This window comes from Nilaparvata lugens, chromosome 3 (genome assembly GCF_014356525.2).
Source record: "Nilaparvata lugens isolate BPH chromosome 3, ASM1435652v1, whole genome shotgun sequence".
Lineage (NCBI taxonomy): Eukaryota > Metazoa > Arthropoda > Insecta > Hemiptera > Delphacidae > Nilaparvata > Nilaparvata lugens.
In genome coordinates this window covers 21838707-21850504 of record NC_052506.1, presented here as the reverse complement: position 1 = coordinate 21850504, position 11798 = coordinate 21838707, and the positions used below count along the sequence as shown (strand labels likewise).

Sequence of the window (11798 nt, the reverse complement as noted above, 5' to 3'; positions counted from 1 at the left end):
TAATCCGTGGTAGAAGGTATCTTCATGATATACGTAGATCATGGTATTTTTTCCAGTAAATTTTTTATTATACAGAAACTAATTGTGCACTCTAGGGAAAGTATTGAAACAGCACTTCACAGATCATCATTGTAAAATAATAGGCCTAGGCCTACGGTACTCTTCGAAGTATTTCAGGACTTTATGTGAACTTTTGGAGACATCAATTATAAGTAGTTTGTAACAACATCTATTAGGCTATAATTCTACCCTAATTTTGATCCGTCTCAAATTCAACTTATTCTACTGCAGAATATTTATTGACATCACATAAACATAACAATTAGTTTTTTATTGACATTCTCTACTCTTGATATAGGCCTACTGTAATTCCAAAATGCTTGCCATATATTATGTGTAGGAGTAGATATAAACATTGTCGAAAATGTATTGATGGAGAAACTGTTCATTAACTGTGGTCCATCTCCTACTATTCTGTTACTAGAGATGTCATGTTCGATTGGGTTGAGACAATTTGTATTGATGGTTGAATCAGTTATGGACCTGTGAAACAGTGTAAAATATTTGAAAGATTTGTCATCGTGATGGGCTGCAATACCAGTAAGGAGGCTGTTGAAGCAGGAGCTGCAGCCGTTGCAGCTGGAGAAGAAAAGCTGCAAGGGGAGCTGACAAACCTGCAGGATCAAGTGGAGGAGATAATAGGTAAGTGCTGTTCTATTTCAATACTATTGCATGATATGTCAACAGTAGTTGGGTTTTGAAGATTACTATCAAGCTGGATTCGAACACAACAGTGATAGTGAACAGATATGGGAAAATATAATTCCCATGTGTTCTAATGGGATTATTCATACTCGCACGGCCGGGCTGAATGCAAATAGTCTAATTAGAATTCGTGGGGATTATATTTCCACTGTTCACTGTCACTGTTGATGATCATAATATAATGTATTACAATGGAACTTTTCAAGTTTTGTTGATGGTTCTTTTGTGAGATTATTCTTCAAAAAAGAAAAATATTCATAAGATGAAAGGATTGCTACAACTCACTGAATTCAATTCCCAAGATTGAAGTCTGTAGCTTAATTTGGTTGAACTACAGCTTAATATGATTTCTAATTTATGATTGTTGTATAAGGAATATGTAAATCAAGTAATCGATCATCATATTGCACATTGCACTGTAATCTTGGATATTTTAATTCAGGAGTTGCTGAAGTTCATTATTTTATCAATGAGTGATGCTTGAAAATAATAGTTTTCCTCTACTAGATTTTACAATATTTTCATCTCCATTGTTAATTTTCTCATGACCAAGATGTGCAAAAAAGGTATCAAAATTCAACCTGGTATGCGGAGCAATCACTCAATCCCTCAAAGGTAGAGCCAGAAATAACACCTTGCTCAAATTCTACAGACTTATGGCGGTACCTAATTTGACTTACGGAAGTGAAGCATGGGTGCTGACAATGAAGCTTGAATCAAGAATATTGTCAGTAGAGATGCGATTCCTTAGACAAGTCAAAGGATGCACAAGAGAGGATTGGATCCGAAATGAAAATATAATAAGAGAATGTGATGTTAAACCAATGTCGAGTTTGATAAAAACATATAGAAATAAGTGGTCAGACCTTAAAATGCCACAAGACCGTTTCCCATTTAATGCCATACTCCACAAGCCAATAGGCAGAAGAAGTATTGGTAGACCGAGGAAGAGGGGAATGCCGGAACAGTCTTGAAAAGCCTAATCCATGACGACGACGATTATTCATTCTCAATATTCCATGTACATTTGCGTGGAATTAGAATGAAGTGCGAAGTGTAGGAAGGTAGGGGTTGGCATACCTGTTGGATGCAGGAAAATTAGTGTAATAATTTATTATTTCTTAACGAACTCTCTCCATAAGAAATTACACTTTTATGGGATAATAATCTATTAAAATATTGAATGAATAATATGAAACACTTCATCAATATAGAACAGTCTATAATTTGATAATGTCTCATGGTATTGGAAGACTATTATCTTTCTACGAATCGCATCTCTATTAATTACCAATTACACTTGAAGTTCAACACGATAGAATTTTGTAGCAATAAATATTGTTACAATTATGAGTGATGAGAATTATGCAAATTAGCCTGAGAAGTTAGCCTGTTATAAAAATGGATTGTGCTGTTCTGCTTTTCTGTGTTGTGTTGTGTTGACTCTGTAAGTGTGTGCGTAGAAGCTAGGATCCTAGGAATAACATCAATTTTCCTGGAGCAACAGTCTAGTTCATGAACCTTGTTTTTTGCGTTGTGTAGTGTCGACTCTATAGGTGTGTGTGTAGAAGTTGTGGGAAGATCAACGATTTTCCTAGAATATAAGTCTGGTTCACAACCTTATAAGGCAAGGAATTTATAGCTGCCTAGGAAAAATAGCTGTCACTTGGTGGGAGAATGTATCTTAAATTGTAGTTGTAACGTCCCTTTCTATTGGTGGAAATTTTTCTAGAGTATAGTAACTGCCAATCACAGTTGGTGTTGGTTAGGTCTATTAGTATGGACGATCTCACAGCTGTCCACCTCAAGACGAGAAAAGCGAAGTGGCTTCACTCAGCGTCTGTCCTCCGACATAAGCAGTACTAAATAATGTAGTCTGATCAGAACTTGGTGTTAACCATGGCTTCCATGCCAACTTTAGGATTTTTAGTGTTTGGCTCTGGAACCTTTTGTTCCAGCAGCATTTTTGAGTTTTTTCGCCTCAGTAGTTGCTTTAATTAAGAAGAGAGAGAGAGAGAGTATCAAATTGTAACCTCACAATGGAGATTTTTCTCCTATAACCACTACTAAAGGTACGTCATAGATTTATAATATTATTAAGGAAAATATCTTCAAAGAAAGCTTCCATCAAAGTATTTATTGTAATGTAAGAAAATTAACGATATATGTTTTGTAGAAATTTAGAATACCTATTAGTAGGAATTAAGATATTTGTTTGATTTAAACTATTTTTGAAGAGGAAGCTATTAACCTAAATTTCAATTACTGTTGTTTACACAGATGTACACAGACTGTGTTGACTGATGTTTACAGTATATTATTCTATCAGTATTTTTGGTTATAGATTTTATCTGTCTTTTATTCTAACAAAAAGCTTTCATGATTATTTAGGAAACATCTATCATGTAATTTATTCTTTTAAATTACACCATAAATGTGATTTATGTAAGAGAACTACTAAACTAACAACAATACTCAAAATACCTTATTATGAAGTAATTCAATCAACTTGTGAATTATGTTGGCCTATTATGGAATACTATGTACTCATCGCTTTGTGTATAGGGCGTAACCCTTATTACAAATAAATTCTATTCTTTTAAATCAAGAGATTGAAGTAGGTAATGCCTATTTATGTTTTTAAGTAATAATCTGGATTTGAGTTTATATAACCTAATATAGGTTGATTATTATGTAACTGAAGTTAAGTTAATTGGTATTATCCTAGTTTATTTTTTTATTCTAACAGCGGTGTAAGTACGGGGATCAACGTACGAATCCATCATGTCATGGGTTCATGAACGTGTGTCTTTAAGCCGCTGAGACGCCTCTGAATCGATGGCCGTCCTAGCTTGAAGTATGCTGTCTCCTGTCCATCTGGACGTGTAGAGCTCGATCACCGAGCCTAGATTCAATTTGAAGAAACAGCTATGAGGTAACAACCTTTTTCCAAATTAAACGAACGTCCCAGGAACTCCGGATGTGACAAAATGGGTTTTAGTGACGACAGACTTTCAATCAAGTAAAACGTGCGGAATTAGACTTTGTTAAATCATAATTTTGAGATATTATTGGGGATAGATAGATTATTAGTTTTTATTAATTTGGTTTGAGTAATAGATTTTCAGTTGTATCTTTACATTGAAAAGTGAGGCCATATTTTCTCTGTAAGGATCCAGCTGGGAATTTCAGTTTTCTTTAAATTTATAAATAATTATAATCTTCTAAACTACTAAAGGTTGAATGAGTACATGAATTTTTAAATGTCCCTTATTGATTAAATTAATGTTTTAAAATCATTCTCATCTTAAAGTTGTAAAGGATCAAATGAAGTTTCAAGGATCCTAATCTTTCCTAAATTTGTTTTGATGACATATATTTTTGAATAGTTTTATTTAAGGTAGTATACCATGATGTGATACTTGAGGAATGTTTGTCCTTGCAGCGTTCATGATATAAAGATACTAAATAGTTATTATTGGGGGGGATCATTAATATTTGATAATGTTTTGATAGTGTTTTAAAGTTTCCATGTGTGTTCTAAATTTAATGTTCTAAGAATTTTATGAATTTTATGTGGATCTTTTCTTAAAATATTTATTGTTATTTATAATTAACTTCTGAGACATATCTATGATAATTTTCAATAATTGCTCTTTTGAAATTAGAGTCCTTTAAGCCTTTATGATTCAATCTAAAACGTTTTAAAATGTAGAGCATACAGAGTAGGTTATTACCGTATTATCTATTTCAGAGATAACCTTTAACTTTAGTAATTTTGTTTTCGATTTTCATAATGTAACTTCCTTTTGTTTATATTAATTGTTGAATTTAACTGTAAGAGGTGATAATATAATTGATACCTTCTCTCTATTTCGTTGTCTCTCTTGTCATTTCTGGTTTCCCGTTCTCTAGCACTAGGTATGTTTATCAAGCATCCCTTTTATTAAGTTATATTGTGTGTGCTTCTAAAATTCTAAATTCAAAATTAACTTTCTAAATTCATAGCACGGCACAATTTCGTCTTCAACACTTTGATGAGAAGGATTAATAGACTTATTTTGTTGCCAACAAAATTCTCAATGCAATGTTGAGCATGTTAACTGAGAAAAAAACTGGAAATGGAATGAAGTGCAGAGTAGATTTGAGCAAATGTGAGAGAGTAAGGTTATTAGACTATTAACTAAAGTATTAGGCTATTAGAATCAGGATACAGAATCAATTACAGTATAATCATATTGATTATCAGAATCAGGGAAATTAGTGACAGTAATAACTTTACAATATTAGCAATGAAAATGCAGTAATTTAGTGATGGATTTGGGAGTGGAATGCTCCCAAAATATTCTCAAATAAATTGTGAGTGTTTGTCACAAATTCGAATGGACAATGGAACAATCATTCAAAGACAAACGGATTGTTTGTCGTAATCAAAAGGTTTTTTATTCATCATATTGATTGCCAGACCAGAGTGATATTGTGGAAATTCTGTATCATGCATCACTCATTCATTTTGTTCAGCGATATCGTTTTTTATTGAACGAAATTGCTTTGTTGTTCCCAGCATGAATGCCGTGTCTGATAATTCTAAAAGTTGAGTACTTCATCTTTCGCTTACCTTCCATTTATAATATTTCAAAGGATGTGTATGCCTATGCCTGTTCACAATAACTCTTTGAACTCTTTACAATAGAGAATTTGACATTTAAATCTACTCTTAATCTCAATCTAGCTTCACTTATAATTCATTGTAAACATCATCCAAAAGCTCTCTAATACTACTTATAGGCCTACTTTAATAATAATACTTTTAAAGTATTATTTATTGAGTAATTGTCAGAGAAGTTGATGGATTGTCTAGTTATACGCGAGGCAGAGGAGCTTAGGAATAAAAAATGTTTCATATTTATTGCATTGTGTATCATATTTATTGTACATTGGTTCAATTTATGGAATATTAAACTGTTAATTTACTTTTTCTCCAATCACTCTCAAACTCTCATACAGATATTTTCAGTACCTAGTCAATATATTGACAAGTAGACGATTTTCTGAGTAAATGATTGATGATTAAATGAAGCCCACCTAGAGTAGTCATTGTCTTATTCTAGTATAGGCAGCTACCGTATATATTATTACTATAGGCTGTTAAGGATTCATACGGGGTTTTTAGTCTGTTGAAATCAGAATACTATAAGGGCCGGTTTCCGAGCTTGGGATTTAGCTAAGTTCTAGACTTCAACTGGCTTTAAACTCTGGAGTCAGAAAATTGGCTATCCGAGTCAGAGCGTTAACGTAGTTGAGGAGTTAAATAGACTCTGGAGTTTAGAGATCATGTTAGACCCTGGAGTTTATAATTTCGCTTTCTGAGTGAAGGGCTTATAAGTCCAGGACTTAGTTTGGTATAAAGTTCTCCATTATAATTATGCTTAAAAAACTAACCTTATTTTACAACTGTATGACATAACCTAGAAATGTTCAAGGAAAATAATACAAAGAATGCCTTGGAATGGCCATCATCACATCTCCCAATGTGAATATTATTAATCAATGGCATATTCAACATAATAATAATATAACAATAATAAATTATTATTCCAGTTTTTTTTCAAAACATACTAAAATTATTATTCCAAAATCAATGATAACGTAAAATGAAATGCTTATTTTTTCATTCATATTTCAAAAGGTTAGGTTTGCTTTGAATTTATAGATCTACACAATACAAAGAAATCGAAACGTATTTTGACAAAATGATTGTCACAAAACAGTTTGGAGAGCATTTAAATTTTTCCCGCTGCAATCAGCTGTTTTGCTTTAGGCCTAATGCCAACAATACAACAGCAAAATATTGAGAATTTACCTCATGTTTACTGCCTTGAAGTCCTGGACTCAAATAAGTCGAGAACTCAATAGACCCAGGAGTTTATAACATAAACCCGTGACTCAGAAAGTTGATTTAAACCCGAGAGCTTATTTCAGTCCTGGACTCTGTAAGTCCAGAACTTATAGATCCCGAGCTCGGAAACCGGCCCTAAATGTTTTTCAATATTGTGCTGGAATTCTATGACGTTGTGATTACTGCTATCTAGTATCTACTACATCAAACAGCTTCGACCAATCAGAAGCAAGTAGTAGGCTTTTGAACGTTCACGTCCATTTTACACTATTGTGACACGATGCGAATGATGTAGTAAGTGCTGACATCTACTGTCTGTTTCTTCCACTAAGTCGGAAATCTTCAACCAATCACAAGCAAGTATGTTCTATAGTCAGTCAACCGCACAAACGGCCCGTTGCCAGTTCGTCAGGTGTATTATAGAAATATTAAGAAATTATAATATATTTATGATCAACTGTAGACAAAGTTGATCAACTCTTATTTGGCAACATTGCTCTAATCTGTTCCAATTTCCATCGGGCTATTCTCTTGCGGTTGACTATAGTAAACGATTCAGTTGCTGAAGTTAATTTAACTTTTGAATGGTTCAGGAATAAGTCTCCTTCCTTCTTCCTCCTTGCCTTTTTCCCATTATTTGGGGTCGGCTCTCCTCAATCTAAGTATCCAGTTCGAACGATTCTGGGTCGTCTGATTTGTCAGTTCCAACTGCTTCATATTTTTATGAACTAAACCTAGCCATGTGAGACGGGGTCTGCCTAGGTTTGCCTGGGTCTGCCCATCGGCTGTTTCTCCATATCAAGAACTTTCCTTGTCATATGATTGGGTGAACGTCTATTTACATGTCCATACCAGCCTAATCTTCCCTCCATTATCTTTTCATTGACTGGTGCCACCCGGAAACTGCCCCGCACATGCGTGTTTCTAATATGGTCCAGTCTAGTCACACCCCCTGCCCATCTCAGCATTTTCATTTCAGCAGAATGAAGTTTCTCTTCCTGCTGTTTTTTCATGTGCCAACACTCACTACCATATAGCATTGCTGGTCGCACTGCAGCTTTATACACTTTTCCCTTGATGGGCACAGGCATTCTTTCATCACGAAGTACCCCCGTTAGCTCTCCCCATTTTATCCATTCAGTGTTTATATGGCTTGAGATGTCAGCATCTATGCTTCCATCATGGCTGATTATGGAGCCTAAATATTTGCATTGACTAACTACTGGGAGTGGAGTACCTTGCAAGTGTATGTGCACCTGCGCCTGATCATCATTGTCTCCAAAGCTGCAGTGCATATAGACCATCTTCTCTCTGCTAATTCTTAGGCCAGCTGCTTCCAGGCTGGCACGCCACAAATCAAGAGACTGTTGTAATTCTTCTGGCGTTTTTCTTATGAGAACAATGTCATCCCCATACAGAATGTCCCAAGGTGCTGGATGCTGAATTTCTTTAGTGAGGTAGTCCATGACAAGATTGAAGAGGAGTGGACTCAGGGCTGAACCCTGATGAACCCCAACCTCCACACTAAACTCCTCACCAATTCCAGCCGGGCTCCTGACCTTTGTTTCAGCTCCATGGTACATATCTTTTACCACATGTATGTAGTCCTCTGGGACTCCTTGTGCTCTCATTGCTTGCCAGATTAGCTCTCTTGGTACTCTATCGAATGCCTTCTCTAGGTCAATAAAAACTAAATGCAAGTCTGCTTTATTTTCTCTGTGTTTTTCTATCAGGATTCTAACCGAGTGTACTGCATCAGTAGTAGACCTACCACTTACAAAGCCGCACTGATTCTCTGTCACAGATGTAACTCCAAGCAGGCGTCTGTTTATTACTCCTTCCCAAATTTTAAATGTATGAGAGATGAGTTTACCTGCTCTGAAGTTTTTACATAAACGAACGTCTCCTTTGTTCTTATAGAATGGTACAATGTAGCTTCTCCTCCATTCCACTGGAATTCCTTCACTGAGCACCGCATTGAAGACCCCAGCAATGAATTTCACCCCTGTGTCATTCAGCTTTTTCCACACTTCCACTGGTATCTCATCTGGTCCCACAGCTTTATTTGTGGCCATTTCATGGAGGGCTACTCTTACCTCCTCCTCTGAAATGGACGGAATTGGTCCCATTGTCGGCAGTTCAGATTGCAGTGTCTCAATTGGAAATTCTTCATTGAGAAGATAATAATAATATTCTTTCCACCTTTTTCTCATGTCCTCATCTTTGGTGAGAAGCTGACCTTCCTCATTCTTTATAAATTTGACCGTTTTGATGTCTTGACAGTTGTTGTGCCTTTGCTTGGCTGTCTTGAATATTAATTTTGAATCTTGGTGGTCTCAATCATTGTGTGAAAATCTTGCTCTGAAGCGGCCTTTGCCTGTGCAACAGCCCTTTTTGCAGCTTTCTTGGCCAGTTTATACTCGAGCTTACATTTTTCTCTATCTTCTTTTGTCTTGCTGCCTTGCCACCTTTTAAAAAGAAGCTTTTTCTCTTTCAGAATATTATCAATCCCTGGCTTGCTATCTGGTATCCTTGCCACTCTGTACAGCTCCTTTAGAAACTCCTAGACACTTTCTTGATGTATCAAGACAGAATTTTTGTACTTTGCTCCAGATGGCATTGACTTCTTCATACTGCATCTTCGATTGAATGTAGTGGTCCATTTTTAGAGAAAAATCCTTACCCTCATCACTATTAAGCTTCTGCCAGTGTATCTTTGGAGTCCTGACCTTTTTGGCCTTGAATAGGCCTGGCATGATAAATTCTGCCACTAGGATTCGGTTCTGGGAGGTGAGAGGCTCTCCTGGTATGACTTTGCAGTCTCTACATGTTTTCAACTTTTTCTCATCATTTATTGGTCATCATGAAGTCAATCTGCGATGCCACATTTCCACTTCTTTAAGTAATAAGGTGCTCCTGCTGCTTAGTGAAAAAAGTATTAATTAATGCTAGATTGTGTGTTGATGCAGACTCAAGAATTTTCTCGCCTTCTTTATTAACATTTCCATAGCCGTAATTACCATGTATCCTGTTATAGACTGTTGTGGTCTGCCCTACATGTCCATTCAGGTCTCCACAGACAAACGTATTTTCAGTGGAAGGTTTAGTACATAAAAGATCATTCATCTCTTCCCAGAATGTGTCTTTTTCAGCGTTTGTACAACCTGCTTGTGGTGCATAAGCACTTATGACATTCATGCAGCATTTATTGTCCAAAGCAAATTTTATAGACTCTTTTCATTTACTCTTCTCACTTCCACCACCCTTTCCTGGAGATCCGTATCCACAACAATCCCAACTCCATTCTGTGCTCTAGTACCATGATATATTAGTTTGTAGCCACAGCCAATGTTCCGTGCTTTAGACCCCTTCCACTGTGTCTCTTGAATACAACAAATATTAATGCGTCTTTGTTGTAGTACTTTGCCCAGTTCGGTGCTACGTCCAGTCATTGAGCCCACGTTCCATGTTGAAATTCGCATTCTAGGTGCTTGTGACGGTGCTCTAATGACATTTTCGTCGCTTCTGGGGAACGCCCTAGCATTTTCTCCATCCTGAGGTTCATCGCTTACGGGGGATGCTCTAGCTCTGGAACTCGCAGTCTCATCGCTTCTGGGGGATGCCCTAGCCCTGGTAATCACTCTATTAGTTGTACTATTCATGATCAAGGAGAAAATAATTGGCTGAAATTAAAGGCCAGCTGCTACCAGACGCCAAGAAATAAGAAAAGAAGAGATTGGCCAAGAAAGGCCAGACAGAAAGAATAAAGTGAGAATGACTCAAAGCTAAGTCAGTGGAAAACGTGTCATTCTAGGTTTTACAGAGCTCCGGTATCCCATCCAGTACCACCACCACTCGCCATTCCAAGAGCGAGCAGAGCACCACCAGATGACACACCAGAACCCTGTGACAGACGTTCCAAAGCAAGAGGGAAAGAAGAAGAAGAAGAAGGGAGAGAGAAGAAGGGCTTTGGAACAAGGGGTGTATCAGATTTGGTTCTCCAAATCAGGTCTCCATCCCAATTTGGATATCCAGGTGCACCATGTGGAGGAGCTTTCAGCTTTCTAGGCGAGTTGTTCCAAGATGTTATTTTGGAGAATACTTCGAAGCTGAAACCGATACCGTTGCGCCCAGGAATGAGTCTTCTTTCTGTCATAGGAATCTCAAAAGCCTAGGAATCCAATCTGAAATGTTATATTATCATTGAAAAAAACTGAGAATTTTGCAATCGAAAATTTCGATTTAACCCCTTATATCAATAACAATTTCGATTGAAGATCAAAGTTTTAAATGATTTACCCAAACTCTCAAATAGATTTCCCTCATATTAACTCCAATATAGATTTCCTCCACCTCCAATTCTTTATTCTTCAAGCTTTTAGGTATGACCAAATTTTCTAGAAATGGCTGTGATCTGATCCAATGATAAATATGATGTGAAATCACCGAATACTATGATAGTGATTTGGCTCTGTAATCATCACAATGTGATGTATTTAATAAAATTATTTTGACTAAATGTGTTCCAACTAAATTAATGTATCTCATTCTATTGATAAATTCTACTTTTCTTCATAAATCATGTTATAAGTAGATCATTTAGTTTGAACACTCATTTTCTCAGTTGTATATTAAACATTATATTGTAGGATTTCAGTCCTTACATAAGATTGACACATAATATAATACATAAAATTTCATCCGATATTCAATTTGAAGTGATATAAAAGCTTTCCTAGAACTTCCAGCAGCAGATAGTAGTAATTTACTGATACTAGGAGTGTGAGAGATACATGTACTTCCATGTCTCGTTGGACGGCACAAAGAAACTAGCAAACGATTTCGGTTATCTCTGTTGAGGTGGCTATAAATCAGTGTGGTTGACTAGCATAGATCTTTATCAAAATATTCAGAGACTGCTAGAAAGTGAAATCTCCCTCACTGGAGGAAGATCTGAAAATTGCAGTAATGGGATTCAAATAGCAGGGAACAAAATGGAGAAGGGCTTTCTGTGTAGTAGACTATATATTGCAATTGCAGAGGCTCATTAAAAATCGTTGCATATTTATGGGCCTACATAGTGGACATGAAACATGGCAAAATGGCTTATTTATAGGATCGACGAGGCGGGAAA

At 36.2% G+C, this 11798-nt stretch overlaps 1 protein-coding gene across 1 annotated transcript in view; it reads left to right on the top strand.

Moving 5' to 3' along the window:
- Window positions 1-569: 569 nt before the first annotated feature.
- LOC111064390 (neuromodulin) overlaps window positions 570-11798 on the top strand; it is a 217212-nt gene continuing 205983 nt past the window's right edge. The window contains exon 1 of the mRNA XM_039423296.1: window positions 570-702. Coding sequence (XP_039279230.1) covers window positions 585-702 — 118 coding nt within the window. The 5' untranslated portion in view covers window positions 570-584. The remainder of the gene's footprint in view (window positions 703-11798) is intronic.